Source organism: Helianthus annuus, chromosome 13, assembly GCF_002127325.2.
Source record: "Helianthus annuus cultivar XRQ/B chromosome 13, HanXRQr2.0-SUNRISE, whole genome shotgun sequence".
NCBI lineage: Eukaryota > Viridiplantae > Streptophyta > Magnoliopsida > Asterales > Asteraceae > Helianthus > Helianthus annuus.
Window position 1 is genome coordinate 1,335,709 of NC_035445.2, and position 19,927 is coordinate 1,355,635.

At 36.9% G+C, this 19,927-nt stretch overlaps 1 protein-coding gene across 1 annotated transcript in view; it reads right to left on the reverse strand.

Moving 5' to 3' along the window:
• Positions 1–1,761: 1,761 nt before the first annotated feature.
• The window catches only part of LOC118485570 (vignain-like), a 56,156-nt gene continuing 37,990 nt past the window's right edge, over positions 1,762–19,927 (reverse strand). The window contains exons 4-5 of the mRNA XM_035981799.1: positions 1,946–2,133; positions 1,762–1,866 (exon numbers count right to left, since the gene is read on the reverse strand). Coding sequence (XP_035837692.1) covers positions 1,762–1,866; positions 1,946–2,133 — 293 coding nt within the window. The remainder of the gene's footprint in view (positions 1,867–1,945; positions 2,134–19,927) is intronic.

Genomic DNA, 19,927 nt, shown 5'->3' on the forward strand with positions numbered 1-19,927 from the left:
TATCCCTGAAAGTTAACAAAAAGGTCACACCACCAGCGAACGATAATCCCACTTCCGTCATACCTTCATCCTCCATTGCCTGTTTCATTTTCCTTAGTGACATGACTTCTTTGGCATACCCGATTACTGACCTCCCAATACAATGGAGGGGATATAATGAACCTTTCCCTTGTACAGTAATAACTTTACTCCCATGACATTCTTCCACAGGTTTCCCTTTAAACAAGTCAGCAAATGACCTACCCTCGTGAATACCCGATGCCTGTTTAGGCTCTTGATCAGCTGACTGTTCAGGGTTTTGGGGGCATTCTGCATTCCTATAAACTCCCGAGTTGTTCTTGTTGCTCTGTTGCCCATTTTTCGTCCTCCATTCACATCGACCCATCACGTCTGGGGAATAGGTTATCTTCTTGTGCTCTTTGTCATACTTAGCCAACGAGACTATAACCTTCATATCAAACATCCTAACAGTATTCATTGACATCAGTGTTTCTTTCATATTCACCACGCCAATGTAACGTACAAATCCAAAACACCTGCCTCTGGAGTCTCTTTTCCGTGCCACGTAAACATCCGATACAAACCCAAACGGTCGGAATGCCCTCCACATGATATTTCTTGTTACTTTATCCGAGATATTTTGCACTAAGAAGGTCCATTCCACACCATCTCCCCTACTTCGGTTGTTCTTCCGGTTGTGAACATCATGCCACGGACCACCATAATCTCGTTCTTCCCCACCGTCTTCCGGCATCGCCATTTTGATTCCAACACAACCAACAGAACAGAAAAAGCTCCTCTAACACCTCAAAAATAACAAACGAAACAATGGCACCTTGACCCTAAGGGTGTTAATGGGATTCGAATCGATCTAGCTCAACTATACTCAGATAGCCGCGACCAATATCAGACCCGCTAAGCCCCGAAGAGATCCAGAAACCACTGTGGGAAGAGAGGGTAGAGAAGGTTTAACCACGTGCTCGGAAAAGAAAGGAAAATGGCCGAGTGGAGGAGATGCAAGGTCAAGATAGAAAGCAAGGTGCAGACCGAACCTACCGGGGGAGATTCGGGACCTCACACGCTATGTCGACGGGCAAGCTCCGGTAACACTCCGGCGACGGAAAAGTAAACAACTAGTTGGGGTCTATGCATTATTCGTTTAGTTCGTTCATATCTATCAAGAGTTTATAGGAAATCACTAAATTATATCACTCGTATGTTTAATGACTTAAATGAAAATGGTAAGAATTTCGTGAAATATTTATTCTCTTATGTAATTGTAAAATTTATAAAATAGTAAAATATTCGTGATAGATAATCTTTACTCGTGTAGTTATTCCTTTAATCAGTTATTCTATATTCAAACTCTTGTACGAACCTATCAACAAGACATAAATTTTCTAGACTTATCAAAATTTAGGATCTTTACCTAGCACTTGTATTCATTTTTTTATATCTTGTTGTGTGTTGGTAAGAAAAATCGTATGGAAATAATATAACAAGGATATTCAAAACATGATGGTGTTCCTAATGAGTAGCGATTTGAGATTGGATAACAAATTCAAACACTACATAAGCTGATATGAGTTTGGTTATTCACTTATTCTAGAGTTCATCCTTGGTCAATGGTGATCCATAAAGGTTTGTATGAGAGCTCTTAACAGGATAAGAAGCTTCCATTGCTATGCCACAGAGCTCATTCTTATCAGGAACGCCACGTTGCATTCATATGTATCCATTATCACCCCATTCGCCTCCCCACTAGTTCTTCATTATCCAGTACTTGAGTCTAGTTTCACTCGTATCATAGCCGACCATTGGTACACCATGATTCAACTCCGTTCCACACTTTTCGGTAAAAACTCCCTGTTAAATCGTGTAAAAACCGCTAATCTCGGTTTTTGAATCATGGTTCAGGATTTAATTTATATAAGTTTCGAATCACCTGTGAGTAAAACTGTAAATCAGAACCTCCAGCATCAATGGCAACAGATACAGGCTGGTTTGCAACTGCTTTCATTAAAGTATCTTCATCATTTACAGGTACATCTTCATGTCCATAAATTAATATAGTTTCATCACCCTCCTGCTTCCATCTCGAATATCGCTTGAGTGGGCTATCCAACAAACCTCCTAGCATGCATCAAAATATCTCTATATGAGTTTTCAATGTATATTGGTTTAAAATGGGTGGATCGTCAACCAAATTTGCACTTGTATCGCAAATGCATGTTCATTTTATAACTAACTAGTAACAAGACCCGCGCGTGTTGCGGCGCGAGTACTTAGCAAATATCGAACGGACTAGTCCAACCGTTATGTGATGCGTTAACCATATGAAAACGCACGTTTTGACGTATCCGATTGAACCCAATGTATCCTATAGTTGCATTGCGATTGGATCAAAACGTAACGTAAATCGAATTTATATCGTACAATCATAACGTATTATACGCGACCCGACTAACTTGAATTTATATCGTCAAGCCAAAAACTCTCGAGGGGGTCAAAGTGGCATTTACAAAGTTGTAACACCTCGCAAAATCACGTCCAATATAATAAAGACACGTGTCATGGACTTTAAACGTGTAAGGAATTGATTCCGAGGGACGAAAATTGTCAAGCAATGCAAATATGTGAGTAAAAGGATCCAAAGTGTCAACATGCCAATCTTGTGCCCTTGATTGACCTCACACGACGTTCGTATTCTTTAATGAATAATTGTCGAACATAGAAAGTCGTTTGTGATTAAAATGAGGATTTTACAAAGCGTAGGGGTTAAAAGTGTCAACATGTTAAAAGTTACCTCTAAGTGACCTTTTAACGAACCCAAAAGTATTGTAATATTTGTATATTTTGCCCTCAAGAATATTGGATAGTAATCTCATGGAGTTTCGATGAAAACAAGACTTTTCAGGTGATCTTACAACTAACCGGGAGCTTAACGGAGTTAAAATGTGACCCAAGACACTTGTTACTTAACTATGAGGGTCAATAGTGCAATAAATGGAAGTTATTTAAACTTATTATGGACCAGGGACAGAAAATGCAAAAACAGCAAACTTTTTACCGGATTTACAGGTCTTCGCGGGCCGCGTAGACCTTAGAGGAAGTCTACACGGGCCGCGACAGAAGTGCCAGCGAGCAAAAAAAGGGACAACTGCATGTTGCAGCCTGTTCCACCGCCATTGCATGGCTGATTTCGATACCAGGGTCTGAGCAAATGGTTTTTCATGCACTAGGGACACTTGGGAACATCTGAAAACAACATAGGGACAAATGCAATGATCCTAGAACCTCTAACTTCCTATATAAGAGCCTTGCTTTCACTTGTTCTTGCACACACTTGAAATTTTACTCTCAAACACTTCTCTGGAGCCTCCTGGACTTCTAGAGATTGTAGACTTTTGCTTTGACTTTCAGTCGCAAAAGTAGACTTTTGCTTTGACTTTCAGTTCTGACCCGAATTAGCTTAGTTTAGATATGCCTTAGGGTTCCTTTAGGACCATATTACATGTTAGTATAACCCTATGAGATTGTACTATATGGTTCCCTTGAAATCTGAATCATTTGCATGTTTCCGTTAAATGCTTAAAAGTTGACCATTATGCCCTTTTGATATAAAAATGAGATTTTTGAAAATGTGAGAGGACAAAAACCTTTATTACTGATTTATAAGTATGTTCTAAAAGTTTGACATCAGTTTCTGGTCTAAATTAGGAGTTATGCAAGATATCGTAAATTGGAAGCTTTTTATTAATTAAATGGCATTGTTCGCATAAATCATGTTTAAACCCAAATTTTGACACCAAACTTGCTACCCACTGTTATAATATAATATTTAGGGACTTTTGGAAATTTTTGTCAAATTTTATACTGATCATATTATGGAGTTCTAGTGTAAATTCGGTATTGACGAAATTGCCCTTTTCATTGATAAAATGAGTTTTACATAACATTTTGATACCAAACCTTTTCCTACTGATTTCATATGGTAAATAAAATATTTTAAGCTTCAGAAACTGATAAGGACTTCAAAATTTTATAAAAATTTCAAATATCGTCAAATACCGACTTTTACGCCTATTAAGCGCATAATATGGTTTAAAATCATATTTAACGCTTAAGACTTATTACCTACTGATTTTTAAAAATAATTTTTTATAGTTTAAAGTAAGCTTAAGTCTTGAACTCAGATTTCCAAATTTGACCCTTTAAGCATATGTAAAATGACCAAAATGCCCCTACGGTGCATAGTTTGGCCATAAGCGATTAAACACACATATGTATGATATGTCGCTGTTATAACCACATAAAATAAATATTTTCACAGAAGGTTTTGGACCAGTCTTCATACTTGTTGGATCTAAATAAAATTCTAATCTGGTCTTCGCTTAATCTTGCGTTTTGATCCGTATACCTTTCTTTAAAACTAACCTGTCTAAGTTGTAACTTAAATAAGACCCGTTAGGAATCTAATAGGTTATTAAAACCTTCATTCCAGATTAGGAGCCTGGTAAAAGCTACTGTACTTGCTGATTTGATATACGGCTGAGATTAAATTTATATTTTAGCTTAGGTAAATACTTTTAACTTATTTTCCCTAATACGGGCTTGGGATACGGTATTTAATAATACTGCTTGGTCGGGTATTGAATCTTTAATCGATTAGTGGTCAAACCATAGAGATAACCCGTTTTAATCTGTTTTGTTTGATCTAAGCCTTTGGGGGGTTAATGACCATATCCTGGATATCCTCGGCTCATTCATTGAAATGGCCACGACTTAAGCACGGGGTGTAGGTGTCACACCCCGATATTTGCACGTATTATCGGTGGGCCCGGTGGGGAGTATCGTGACGTAGTTAATATCATCATAGTCAACAATCACAGTTTAATGCACAGTGGAAGTCTAAAAGTAATAATATTACAAACCGAATGAAAGTAACATGAGTATTACAACGGAATGTAAAAGGATCCACAGGCGGATCAAAACAAAGGAAAATATTGTTCAACAGATTTTTAAAGTGATAAAGCTTGCATAAATCATTATTTAATTCACTCAGGAGTAGCCAGCCTATTCCGCCTAGTACCTACACTTAACATTTTGGGAAATACGTCAGTTTACACTGGTAAATACAATTAACTGACACTTTTTGAAAATGTTTTAAGAAAATTGATTTAAATGCACAAGGCACAAATAATCTTTTATAACTTGGGATAATCATTTAAAAATAAACTTGTAAAAGAATTACATGTTCGTAATACGTTCAGTAGCCCGGGCTGAATACCGGATTAAAGATTAATAGACACACCACATAATATATCCCATGGCGAGTTATTCTCGAACAGGCGGGTACATTATTTTTACATACGCATCGGCAGGTGTATGCCTACACCCCGTGCTTAAGTCGTGGCCTTTTCAATTGAATAAGCCGAGGATATCCAGGACGTGGTCATTAACCCCCCAAAGGTTTAAAACAAACAATACAGTTTAAACGGGTTATCTCAATGATTTAACCTTCATACGATTAAAGATTCAATACCCGACCAAGCAGTATTTTATATACTGTACCCCAAGCCCATATAAGGGAAAAATAAGTTAAAAGTATTTACCTGAGCAAGTTATACAAATTTATCCCAGCCGTATACAATCAGCAAGTGCAAATATCTTTTACTGGGCTCCTGAATCTAGAACAAAGGTTTTTAATAACCTATTAGATTCCTAACGGGTCTTACTTAAGTTTAAACTTAGACCGGTTAGTTTTAAAGGAAGATATACGGTTCAAAACGCAACATTAAGCGAAGACCGGATTTGAATGTGGTTTAGACCCGACAAGTATGAAGACTTGTATAATATGGGTAAACTAAACTCGTTCTGGATTTTGAGGTAAAAATGATAAGGTTTGACCCGTTTCGGTCAATTTATGCAAACTAGTCACATAAAACGTACCGAACGTGAAAATGCATAACGGGTAACCAAATGAGTCATGTACAGGTTCCCTAAGTTAATATGCTTAAAATGTGTTGTGATATCAGTAGGATACCTTCCATTATGCCCAAATCGGATTTAAAACCAATTTATGCCCCGAAGGGGTATTTTGGTCATTTTAAGGTTATAAAACAGATTAAATATTAATCTGAGGTTCTGGTCTGAAATGATCAGTAAAAATATTTATTTTTGCAAGTCATATCAGTAGGGTATTGCATATATGTGAAATTTACCATTTATAACCAAACTATGTACCGTAGGGGCATTTTGGTCATTTCACATAAGCTTTAAAGGTCAAATTTGGAAATCTGAGTTCAAAACTTTTACTTACTGTTAAAGTATAAAAATTTACTAAAAACATCAGTAGGTATTAAGTCTTATATGACAAAAATAGTTTTAATCCATACTATGCGTTTAAAACGCGTAAAAAGTCGGTTTTAAGCGATTTTCAGGTTATATAAGGAAAGCTGAGATTTTTATCAGTCCAGAAGGCTTAAAATATTTTATTTAACATATAAAATCAGTAGCAAAAGGTTTGGCATCAAAATGTTATGTAAAACTCATTTTATTAGCAAAAAGGGTATAACCGTCAATTACCAAGTCAAAGCAAGAACCCTATGTTATGATCAGTTTAAAAATAAATAAAAATCTTCAAAAATCCCAAAATATTATATTACATCAGTGGGTAAAAAGTTTGGTGTCGAAATTTGGGTTTAAATAAGCTTTATGCTAAAAATGCCGTTTAATTAATAAAAGAGTGAATTGCAAGTTTTGTCCTTTATCTTTAGGCCATTTTGCAAGTTTTGTCCTTTATGTTTAAATTTGACGAGTTTTGTCCTTTATGTTTGAAAATCAAGCACGTTTTACCCTTTGGGGCAAAACGTGCTTGATTTTTAAGGACAAAACGTGCTTGATTTTTTAAACATAAAGGACAAAACGTGCTTGATTTTTAAACATAAAGGACAAAACGTGCTTGATTTTTAAGGCCCAAAGGGTAAAACGTGCTTGATTTTTAAACATAAAGGACAAAACTCGTCAAATTTAAACATAAAGGACAAAACTTGCAAAATAGCTTAAAGATAAAGGACAAAACTTGCAATTCACTCTTAATAAAAAGCTTTCAAATTACGATATTGAGCATAACTCCTAATTTAGACCTCAAACTGATGTCAAATTTTTAGGACAAGTTTATAAATTAGCAATAAAGGTTTTTGTCCTCTCACATTTTCAAAAATCTCGTTTTAATGTCAAAAGGGCATAATGGTCAATATTTAAGCAATTAACGGAAACATGCAAATGAATCGGATAATTAAGGAACCATGTAGTATAAACTCAGAGGGTTTTACTAACTTATAATATGGTCCTAAAGAAACCTTAAGGCATATCTAAAACAAACTAAATCGGGTCAGAACTGAAAGTCAAAGCGAAAGTCTTCTTTTGCGACTTTCGGTTCCGAACCGAGCCTAAACTCAGAATTGTCGGGTTGAACATGCTTAGACATATTCTTACATTATTTACCAAGTTATTTTAGTGTTAAAACAGGTTTCATAGCTTCTACATTACTAGTTATTAATTTATTTGCAAAATAGCTTTCTGTTGACTTTTTAATATTAAGTTTGACCCGACAATTGACCAAGTTAGAGTGATAATCAGGGGGGTGCCCTTTTAAGGACTTATTACCCACATAATTACCAACTCATAGCCACTTTCAATTCGAAAAATGACTGGACCATTAGTGATTAATCACTAAGTCAAAGCTTAATTACGACGGCTTTGACTTTTGGTCATTAAGCTAATGAAACTTGAACTAGAGAAGCTAAGAATGCTTACAAAGGCTCTTAGCACGAATTAGGAACTTAACAATGCTTGCTTGAACTCCAGGAAGTTCCAGAGATGAGTTGAGAATGATTTTTGAGAATGTGCCATGAACTAGCAAACAAGAACTCCTTATATAGGATTTTAAATCTCACAAGATCATTCCACCAAAGTCTACAAGTGATTCCTGATCATCCCAGGTGTCCCCTATGCATGAAATACCACTGGTTCAGTACCTGCATTCGAAAACCACCATACAAAGGCGGTGCAACCTGCTATACATGCACATGTCCTATTTTTCTGCATCTGGCAGTCGGACGCGGGCCGCATAAGCTCCTCAAGGAGTCTACGCGGGCCGCGTAGACCTTCTGATCCGGTAAAAACCTTTGCAACTTTGCAATTTCAGTCCCTGGTCCATTTAAACTTTATTTAAGTTCTATTTATTGCACTTAGGACCCCCATAGTTAACTTTTAAGGGCCTTAGATCATTTAGCTAACTCCATTAAGCTCCCGGTTAGTCGTACGATCACCCGAAAAGTCTTGTTTTCTTCAAAACTCCACAAAATTAATATCCGACATTCATGAGATCACAATATACAATTAGTACAATGTTTTTGGGATCGTCAAAAGGTCACTCAGAGGTTACTTTAACATGTTGACACTTTTAACCCCTATGTTTCGTAAGATCCTTATTTTTAACACAAATGACTTCCAATGTTCGATAATTTATTTGTTAAAGAATACGAACGTCGTGTGAGGTCAATCGGAGGCACAAGAATGGCATGTTGACACTTTGGATCCCTTTATTCACATATTTACATTGTTTGGCAACTTTAGTCCCTCATAATCAAATCCTTACACGTTTAAAGTCCATGACACATGTCTTCATTATATTGGTCGTGTTTTTACGAGGTGTTATAGTAGGCATACACCTGACAGTGCATATGTAAAAAGATATACCCGCCTGTTGAGGATAACTCGTCATGGGTTTATATTATGTGGTGTGTCTATTAATCTTGTTCCGGCTTCTATCCCGGATCCTGAACGTAAGACAAACATATAAATCTGTATACAAGATTATTTAAATAATTGTCCCAAGTTATAAAATAATATTTGTGCCTTGTGCATTTAAATCATTTTCATAAACACTTTTAAAAAAGAGTCAGTTAATTGCATTTACCAGTGTAAACTGACGTATTTTCCAAAAAGGTTAAGTGCAGGTACTACGCGTAATGGGCTGGAAACTCCTAAGTGATTTAAATAAAGAGTCTTGCAAGCTTTTATCACTTTAAGTCTCTTGAACAATATTTCTTTTGTTTTGATCCGCCTGTGGATCTACTTTACAACCGTTGTGTAATATTTTATTATACTTTCAAATCGGTTTGTATTATTATTTTAAGACTTCCGCTGTGCATTAAACTCCGATTATTGACCATGATGATATCAACTACGTCACGATACTCCCCACCGGGCCCACCGATAATACGTGGAAACAACAGGGTGTGACAAAAGTTCATAAAAAGTTAAGTGGTTAAAAATTGCATTTCCTAAACTTAAGGGCTAAGAAAGGGTAAAGATAAAAGTTGATAATGTGACAACTGTCAAAAATCCAGGTATCCGTACAATTAATTAATCATGATTAGTCCTTAATGACTGTGCTGAATTACAATTAACTGCTTTCTGATTACTGCCTTATACATACATGTGCATCATACATTGTTTAATGTCATACCAATATTGCATGAAAGCTGTATTGCCTTAAATGATGCATTAAGTACAGTTAGCATAGTTATCTGATAAATCAGGAAAATGCTGACAGAACTCAGCACATAGACAGATAGTGCATTGAGACACAGAAGGAGCTAGAAACTAAGTACTACACTAGTATATAGTGTGTAGGAAAGTAAGGATCATAAAATTGCCTTCCTAGTGATAGTTTAGGTGCCGGAAAGTGCCTAAACTCACCCAAGGTGCTAAATTTAGCAAAAATCAGCAAATTAACACACTAATATTATGCAGAAAAATGGTAAAATGGTCCTGAATTCTTTCCTAAGTGTCGGGAATCAAAAGTGTCACAAAAAGATACATAAAGCACACTAAACTTCAAAGTTTAGCACTTTAACGAACCAGTAACCAACCGAACAACCGGACACTACCCGAAACATCAAATTTACACTAGAAGCACTGTTTTAACATTACCAAGCTAGTTATGGTCCCCGAATACCATAACACCTCCTAAAAATATCTAATAACTAAAACATGTAACTAATACTTGGATTCAAACTAGATTGTAACTAAACTAGTTAGAACCTAGTCTACTACCCCCCCCCCCCCCACCTATGGACAGCCAACAAGGGCCCCACACTAAGATTATATCTTGATTTTATGTTGTCATTTTAGTGAACCTTGTCTCCCCTTTTATAACACATTATACATTAGGTTATAAATGATGGCATGTTATAAGAATGATCATAAGTTCATAACCTTCATACTTCTTCACAAAAACTCACATCCTCCCTCTCCCTCTTACCTACAGCCACAATCATCCACCACCCTACCACCATCATTCAACAATCTCCATTCAATCCACATATATACAAAGGTGCAAGAAGCTTGTTTAAGGAGCTTGGAGCTTTCGGAAGTTGAAGGACCTTCATCGTTTGCTTTTATCCACTTGTTTTCTCCTCTTGATCATCCCTAGCCTTGTGCTAGTGGTAAGCACCATGATCTTGCTAGTTTACTTCTCTTTTAAGTGGTTAAAAGATAATACAAGATGATTATCAAGAAGAACACTAAGAAACAAGAAGATGAAACATGAACATGAACATAAGCTTAAAATTATAGGAAATCATGAAGAAATCATGTTATTTATGTGTTGTTATACTTGATGATTGTTGTTTGCTTGTGTAAATGATGTAGATCATAATATGATCTTGCTAGATCATGATTAAAAACATGATTTAACAAGATAAGAGGATGATTATGTTAAGAAATCAATAGATCATCCTTATGTAAATCATGAACTTGAAGTATAAATTGTTTTTCATGTAAAATGATGATCAAAGTAAGTTGTGATACTTGTAGATCTAGAAATTTTATGGATGATTTCTAAAGAAACCAAGTTAAAAATATAAGTTTTATTTAATTTTGGTTCTTACATAAACAAACCTCAATTTTGATGGGTAAACAAGTGTAGAAACACTTGTGTAACAAGAAGATTTCACAAAGAAACATTTTTAGAAAATATAAATACAAGTTGTAAAGATCCATATTCTTTAAGAATGAAGTTTTTAAAAAACTAATCACACTTTAAACGATAACTAGGCTTACTAAGAACACTAGTAATGTAACAACTCTCACTAAAAACATTACTTAGTATGTTAATTGTCTCTTAAGAAAACCCTAATTGAGAAACCCAAGTAATTCTGCATAAACCCTAAAATTTTCAGAATCATCAGAATCAGGATCAGGGCCCCTAAAACTCAGGGCGGTAAAACCCTAGTTACGATTATCTTAATAACTATCTGTCGAATTCGAATGTTAAGAATCTGTCAACTCAGCAAAGCTACATGCACAAAAGGCTACCCTATGGAGTAGAGTGACCCCTCGCGTCACGCGACGCCCATAGGGGTACCCCTCGCGTCACGCGACCAGGGTCAAAATTCGTGTATAAATAGAGGGGGTTGGCAATCGAATTTTGGCACAAAAACGACGTTAAAATTCAAATTACACACGGAGATATCGCCTGTATACTACACAAACACACACGATTCTCGAATCGCTGCCGCTATCAGGGTAATAACTCGATCGCTATTACGATTCAACGTCCGATCGATTGTAACTATCCAAAGATTGTTTAAGTGCTGCTGAAATTGAGTTTATACTTTGTTATTCATCGTGATTTCGACTTGAATGTTTGAGTGCTGTTCGAACTCGGACTATACTCTGTCATTCGTTGTGAATCCGTTGAATTGTTAAGTATTGCACCTTATTAGTCGTTGTGAGGGTTTAATCTCGTGAATTGTCGTAACTGCTGTATTAGTTACTAACCCGTTTGTGTGTGCATTGTTATTTAAATTAGGTTAATCAAGGCTAATCAGTAGGCTTATACTCTGCTCGTTAAATCTGCAATGTGAGTCATTCTCTTTTTATCAAACTGTTTTACAATACTCCAAATTGTTTTCAGAGTTATAATTACAGTGATTAAGTTTATGTAATCACCAAATTACAGCCGGTATGTGGGGTATTGTGCACATTACTACTGTTGTTATCACTTTAGGTGGGCGAACCTAATTAGTGATATTCGTCACCATTGGGGCAGCCAATGGGGGATATGACCACAGTCACCGAAATGAGTCGAGTGACAAATACTGTGGGTAGTTGGGTTGATATCAGAAACATTGTAATCTCTCTTAATACTGTAAATTATAACAGATGAGTCGTTTTAGTAAACTGAATGATTCACTCAGTATTTCCCCGCTGACAAAACCTTTTTCAAACATGTTTCAGGTGATCTGTTGTGAGCAAAGAAAAAGTGCCGTGGAGCACTACAAGCTTAGAAAAGTGGCTCAATGTAAATAAATAAAGAAACATGTTTTGAGAAATAAAGATTTCCCAGTGAAATCACCTTATTGTAAATTATGGGATTTATCCCTAAGTTATGAAAACGGGCAGTTTTAATATTAAAAGATCCTGCTTAAAAAGACTTCCGCTGTCGTTTAAATTAATACCACGGGATTTCCTGCCTCGCGGCTCTGGACCGGGTCAAACCGGGGCCGAGGGCCGTGACAGGAAAAAGGTGGTATCAGAGCCACTGATTTAAGCTTACTATTGATTTTAGCCTATTAAAGTAATTGAAAAATACTTAGTAATTTCAATTACCATTCTGTGAATATATGTTTTATTAACTGATTAATTGTTAAGTTACAGTATGGGTAAACAAAAGCTTTCTGCTATCTACCACAAATTAGATACTGCACCCACAGAAAAAGGAACCTCTTCCTCCAAATACCCAGCAGATCTGAAAGAAGGGATTTTTGTCCGGAAAGCACAATATGAGAATCCTCTTACCCCAGAGAAAAGAAATTCGATTATTAGAAAAGGCTAGAAACCCCAAGTCAAGAAAGTGAGGTTTAATCCGGAAATCCAGAAATAGGTAATAGTCCACCTTGGGAAGACAAATTAGATGAGAAATGGGCAAATCTTTATATGCTAGCTACTGTAGCAGAGAATGCAAACCTTTAAACTACCAATAAGCCTAGTCCAGTAGAAAATTACTACCCAGTAAATAAATAAATAAATCCTAGTGTGTTCTCTTTCCTGTTGTCTTTTGTACAAATTAGTATGCAATAAAACTTCAATGTTTATTTGTAAAACTTTGTTCCAAAGTTTTAACTTAGCATTTTTGTGCATTTTGCATATATGCTATACAGCATGAGTGAGATATCGGAAGCATTTCAGAATCTCAACCTCTACCCAGTACCAATTGAAGTCTCCCACGACTTTACTGGTTATGTTGCTGACATAGAGGAACCTCTGGAATTCTAAGCTCCACCGCTAGAAAAAGCAAAACCTAAAAAGAGAAGAAGATATGTAGGATGGAGGAAAGTGCGCAGGAGAAAGCCAGCCACTAGGAAACTCCCCAAAGTAGAAAACCTTATAGACAAAGGAAAAGGAATCGAAATCGGAGAGAGTTCTAAGCCAGCGGAGATAGAAATCAGGGAAAATTCTAAACAAAAAGGAATAGAAATTGGAGAGAGCTCTAGACAACCTGAACAAATCACATTTTAAGACGAAATAGACCGTCTACTGGCAAATTGTGATGTCATTGAACCTATCAACGACAATCTATACCCTTACCCGGCCGAAATCCAACTTCCCGTAAATCTAGAACCAGCTATTCCAGACCCACTAATCCACACTCGACCTTTAGGCCAAATGGAAGAATGGTGGACGAATGACTGGCAATTCCAAAACATGATTAATAGTCCTTATTCTTTCCTCCCACAGTTTGATCCAGAACCTATCCCCAATCCTCCAATGAGCAACGAAAACTTAGCCGAACTTCGTCAGTTTAGTGAAGAGCTGATAGGTACAGGGAATAGGATCCGGAAAATGGGGGAACAAATCTCCTGGAAATACGACGAAAGGGAGCGTCGCTACTAAACTGCCAGTTGACCAAAGAATAGTGGGGTTGGGAAGAATGTCTGTATAATAACAGTAGTAGAAAAATATAACTCTGTAAAATGGGAAATAAGACCTTGTAAGATAAACAGTGTGTATGGATGCCTATATAATCTATAAAACAAAATAGAAGTCGAAACATCGACAATTTTGGCTATATATATGTATTGTGAAAAAGATTTATGTGATTACTTGCCATTGTTTTATTTACAATCATTTGATACTAACAGTTATATCTATAATAATTATCAGATGGAAAACGCTAGTAATGAACCAGTTAATGAAGGGAATCAATCTGAGCAAAATCAGGAAAACCAATACATGACTAGACAAGATATTGAAAATATCATCACTCAAGGGATAGCTAATGTTATTCCTGCAATCATGGCTGCTGCTCAGAAACCTGTTGAACCGCAACAAATCATTCCTAGTAAACGTACTCAGGAAGACAATTTTAGTCATAGTGTAAATGGAGGCGGCAATCATGACAATAATAATCCACGACAGGCCCCACTTCTTAAGAAAATGAAAACTGCAACGCCTGGTTGCACTTACAAAGAATTCCTTGCCTGTAAACCAGCAGAATTTGCAGGTAACGAAGGAGTAACTGCAGTACTGCATTGGTTAGAGAAAACCGAAGCAGTAATTGCAATAAGTAAGTGTGCCGAAGAAGATCAGGTCATGTACGCTTCAAATTTGTTCAAAGAAGGGGCGCTAGAGTGGTGGAACACTGTATTACAAGCAAAAGGAAGAAGGATGGCTTATGCTATGAATTGGGAAGAATTTAAGAATCTTGTAGAAAGAAAATTTTGTCCCGAATATGAAAAGGAACAAATGACGAATAAGTTCCTAAGCCATCGTATGGTAGGTGTAGAGTGTCGCGGTTATACTTCGACATTCTTTGAGTATGCTAGAGTGGTACCAACCCTGGCTTCGCCAGAACCGGTACTCATTTCTCGTTACATTTGGGGACTAATTAGTGAAATCCGTAACATCGTTAAGGCTGCGAGACCTCGTACTATTGACGATGCTGTGGAATTAGCTAATACCCTAACGGATGAACTGGTGCGCACAAGAGAGGAAGATCGAAAGAAGGATTTGGCTCAAAAGATTACCCAAGGATTTCGTATGGGTACTACAAAGAAAAGAGGAACAGGGCAATCCTCAAATCCTCATTTTTGCAAAAATTGTAGGAAGAAACACTTTGGAAGGTGCAATGTAACCTGCAATTTTTGCAAATCTGTGGGACATAGCGAAGAAAATTGCAAAAAGAAAACCATAGTCTGCTATAACTGTGGAGAAACAGGACATTACAAAACAGAATGTCCTAAATTGATCAAAACCACAGACAATAAAGGCAAACCAGTTAATAGAACAACAAAGAAGAATGCCCGAGCATTCCAGCTAACCACCCAGGAAGCAGAACTCATTCCAGATGTGATAGCCGGTACGTTCTTAGTTCATGACGTGTTTGCAAAAGTATTATTTGACTCTGGTGCAAACCAAAGTTTTATCAATACTTCATTCTGCCAAGCTCTTAACTTACCCTTAACCACCCTTAGGCAGAATTTTACAGTCGAAACGGCAGATGGGAATTCTATTAACATAGATAAGGTTTTGCAATAAGAAAAGATAGAACTATTAGGTCATAAGTTCTCTGCAAACCTGTTACCTATGAAATTAGCCGGATTCGATGTGGTATTAGGAATGGATTGGTTAGTAGCCAACCATGCTCGAATCCTTTGTGATAAGAATTTTGTAGAAATCCGTACCCCCACAGGAGAGGTAATTTTAATTACAGGAGATAGACCCCAAAAGCCACTGAAATTCATTTCAGTAATGAAGTTGGCTAGTTATTCAAGAAAACAAGAAATGGTGTATATAATTTCTGTAATCATTAACACTAAAAGTAAGGAACTCCAGGACATCCCTATAGTCTCACAATACCCAGATGTCTTTCCAGAAGAATTACCTGGGTTACCACCCGATAGAGAAGTAGAGTTTAAAATTCATCTAATTCCGGGTACTCCACCAATACCCAAGGCACCTTATCGATTAGCACCCACCGAAATGCTAGAATTGAAAAAGCAGTTAGACGAATTACTAAGCAAAGGATTTATACAACCTAGTTCATCCCCTTGGGGAGCACCAGTGTTGTTTGTGAAAAAGAAAGATGGATCGGTGAGGATGTGTATCGATTATAGGGAACTAAATAAAGTTACAATTAAGAATCGATACCCATTACCTAGGATTGACGATCTTTTTTATCAACTTCAAGGCGCTAGGTATTTTTCTAAGATAGACCTCAGATCCGGATATCACCAGCTGAAAGTACAAGAAGAAGACATACCTAAAACTACTTTCAGAACTAGGTATGGCCATTATGAGTTTACAGTCATGCCCTTTGGACTAACAAATGCCCCAGCAGCATTTATGGACATGATGAATCGGATCTGTAAACCATACTTGGATAAATTTGTAATCGTATTCATCGACGATATACTTATTTATTCCAAAAGTCAGGAAGAACATTGTAAGCACCTGCATGCACTCTTAACTTTGTTAAGAAAGGAAAAGTTTTATGCCAAATTCTCGAAGTGTGAATTCTGGTTACAAGAAGTACAATTTTTAGGTCACATGGTGAATCACGAAGGAATTCACGTAGATCCTGCTAAAATATAAGCAATCACCAAATGGAAGGTCCCGCAAACAGCTATGGAAATTAGAAGTTTTCTAGGCTTAGCTGGATACTACAGACGATTTATTAAGGATTTCTCTAAGATAGCTGTACCTTTGACTAAGTTGACCTGTAAAGCCATTAAGTTTGAATGGGGACATAGACAAGAAGAAGCTTTTAAGATTTTAAAGCACAGATTAACGAATGCTCCAATTTTAGCTTTACCCAAAGGAACAGAAGATTTTGAAGTATATTGTGATGCTTCAAATTAGGATTCGGATGTGTGTTGATGCAACGCAAGAAGGTAATTGCGTATGCCTCCAGGCAGTTGAAAAAGCACGAGGAAAATTATACGACTCATGACTTAGAATTAGGAGCCATAATTTTTGCCCTTAAAATCTGGAGACATTATCTGTATGGAAGTAAGTTTACTATTTATACAGATCATAAAAGTTTAAGGTACATATTTGGGCAAAAAGAGTTAAATATGAGGCAAAGAAGATGGATGGAAATCCTAAGCGATTACGACTGTGATATTCAATATCACGAAGGAAAGGCAAACGTAGTTGCAGATGCCTTAAGTCGTAAATATCATGAAAAACAAAAGTGAGTTCGTGCTCTTAGGTTAAATCTACAATTAGATTTAATGGAACAATTGAAAAATGTACAAGCTACAGCAATCAAGGACGATGCTGAAGGAATGAAAGGTTATGTAAAAGAACTAGAGCAAGGAAATGATGGAATTTGGAGATTCCACAAGAAAAGAATTTGGGTACCTAAGCAGGGAGAATTAAGAAATAAGATTTTAGAAGAAGCTCATAAATCTCGGTATACCGTACATCCAGGAAACTATAAGATGTACCAAGATTTAAGAAACAATTTCTGGTGGATAAGAATGAAAAAGGATATAGCTGAATACGTATCAAAATGTCTTACTTGTTCCCAAGTTAAGGCAGAACACCAGAAACCTTCAGGACTACTACAACAGTTAGAAATGCCTGTATGGAAATGGGAACTCATAACAATGGATTTTGTTACTAAGTTACCCAAAACCAGAAAAGGTAATGATGCGATTTGGGTAATTATGGATCGATTAACCAAATCAGCTCATTTTCTACCAATGAAGGAAACCTTTAGCATGGAAAGGCTAGCCAAGTTGTACGTAGATGAAGTAGTATCTTTACATGGAGTCACACTCTCCATTGTATCAGACAGGGATAGTCGTTTCACTTCCCATTTCTGGACTAGTTTCCAGGAAGCAATGGGAACCCGACTCAACTTAAGTACTGCATATCATCCTCAAACAGATGGACAAAGTGAAAGGACGATACAAACCTTGGAAGACATGCTCCGAGCATGTGTAATTGATTTTGGTGGTAATTGGGATAACCACTTACCCTTAATTGAATTCTCCTATAACAATAGTTATCATTCAAGCATCGAAGCTGCTCCATTCGAAGCACTGTACGGATGCAAGTGCAGAACTCCAGTTTGTTGGGCAGAAATAGGAGAAAGTCAATTATCAGGTCCAGAAATTGTACAAGAAACCACAGACAAGATAATGCAAATCAAGGAAAGACTGAAGACGGCTAGAGATTGCCAGAAAAGCTATGCAGACAATCGCCGCAAGCCACGAGAATTTCAAGTCGGAGACAAAGTACTTTTGAAAGTCTCTCCTTGGAAAGGAGTCGTACGATTCGGTAAGAAAGGAAAGCTGAGTCCAAGATACGTAGGGCCATTTCTAGTAATACAACGAATAGGACCAGTTGCTTATCGCTTACAACTACCAGAAGAATTAGCGGGAGTACATGATGTATTTCATGTATCCAATCTCAAGAAATGTTTATCCGACGAATACCTGGTAGTACCTCTTCAAGATGTAGAGGTAAATGAAAAACTGAAATTTGTAGAGAAACCACTACAGATAGAAGATAGAAAAGTCAAGTTTCTCAAACACAAGCGACTAGTATTAGTCAAAGTCAAATGGGATTCAAAGAGAGGACCAGAATACACTTGGGAACTGGAATCAGAAATGAAGCGGAAATATCCTCATTTATTCCAGTAAATCTCGAGGACGAGATTTTTCTTAAGGTGGGGAGGATGTAACAACTCTCACTAAAAACATTACTTAGTATGTTAATTGTCTCTTAAGAAAACCCTAATTGAGAAACCCAAGTAATTCTGCATAAACCTTAAGATTTTCAGAATCATCAGAATCAGGATCAGGGCCCCGAAAACTCAAGGGGGTAAAACCCTAGTTACAATTATCTTAATAACTATCTGTCGAATTCGAATTTTAAGAATCTGTCAACTCAGCAAAGCTACATGCACAAAAGGCTACCCTATGGAGTAGGGTGACCCCTCGCGTCACGCGACGGGGGTCAAAATTCGTGTATAAATAGAGGGGGTTGGCAATCGAATTTTGGCATAAAAACAACGTTAAAACTCAAATTACGCACGGAGATATCGCCTGTATACTGCACAAACACACACGATTCACGAATCGCTGCTGCAATCAGGGTAATAACTCGATCGCTATTACGATTCAACGTCCGATCGATTGTAACTATCCAACGATTGTTTAAGTGCTGCTCAAATTGAGTTTATACTTTGTTATTCATCGTGATTTCGACTTGAATGTTTGAGTGCTGTTCGAACTCGGACTATGCTCTGTCATTCGTTGTGAATCCGTTGAATTGTTAAGTATTGCACCTTATTAATCGTTGTGAGGGTTTAATCTCGTGAATTGTCGTAACTGCTGTATTAGTTACTAACCCATTTGTGTGTGCATTGTTATTTAAATTAGGTTAATCAAGGCTAATCAGTAGGCTTATACTCTGCTCGTTAAATCTGTAATGTGAGTCATTCTCTTTTTATCAAACTGTTTTACAATACTCCAAATTGTTTTCAGAGTTATAATTACAGTGATTAAGTTTATGTAATCACCAAATTACAGCCGGTATGTGGGGTATTGTGCACATTACTACTGTTGTTATCACTTTAGGTGGGCGAACCTAATTAGTGATATTCGTCACCATTGGGGCAGCCAATGGGGGATATGACCACAGTCACCGAAATGAGTCGAGTGACAAATACTGTGGGTAGTTGGGTTGATATCAGAAACATTGTAATCTCTCTTAATACTGTAAATTATAACAGATGAGTCGTTTTAGTAAACTGAATGATTCACTCAGTATTTCCCCGCTGACAAAACCTTTTTCAAACATGTTTTAGGTGATCTGTTGTGAGCAAAGAAAAAGT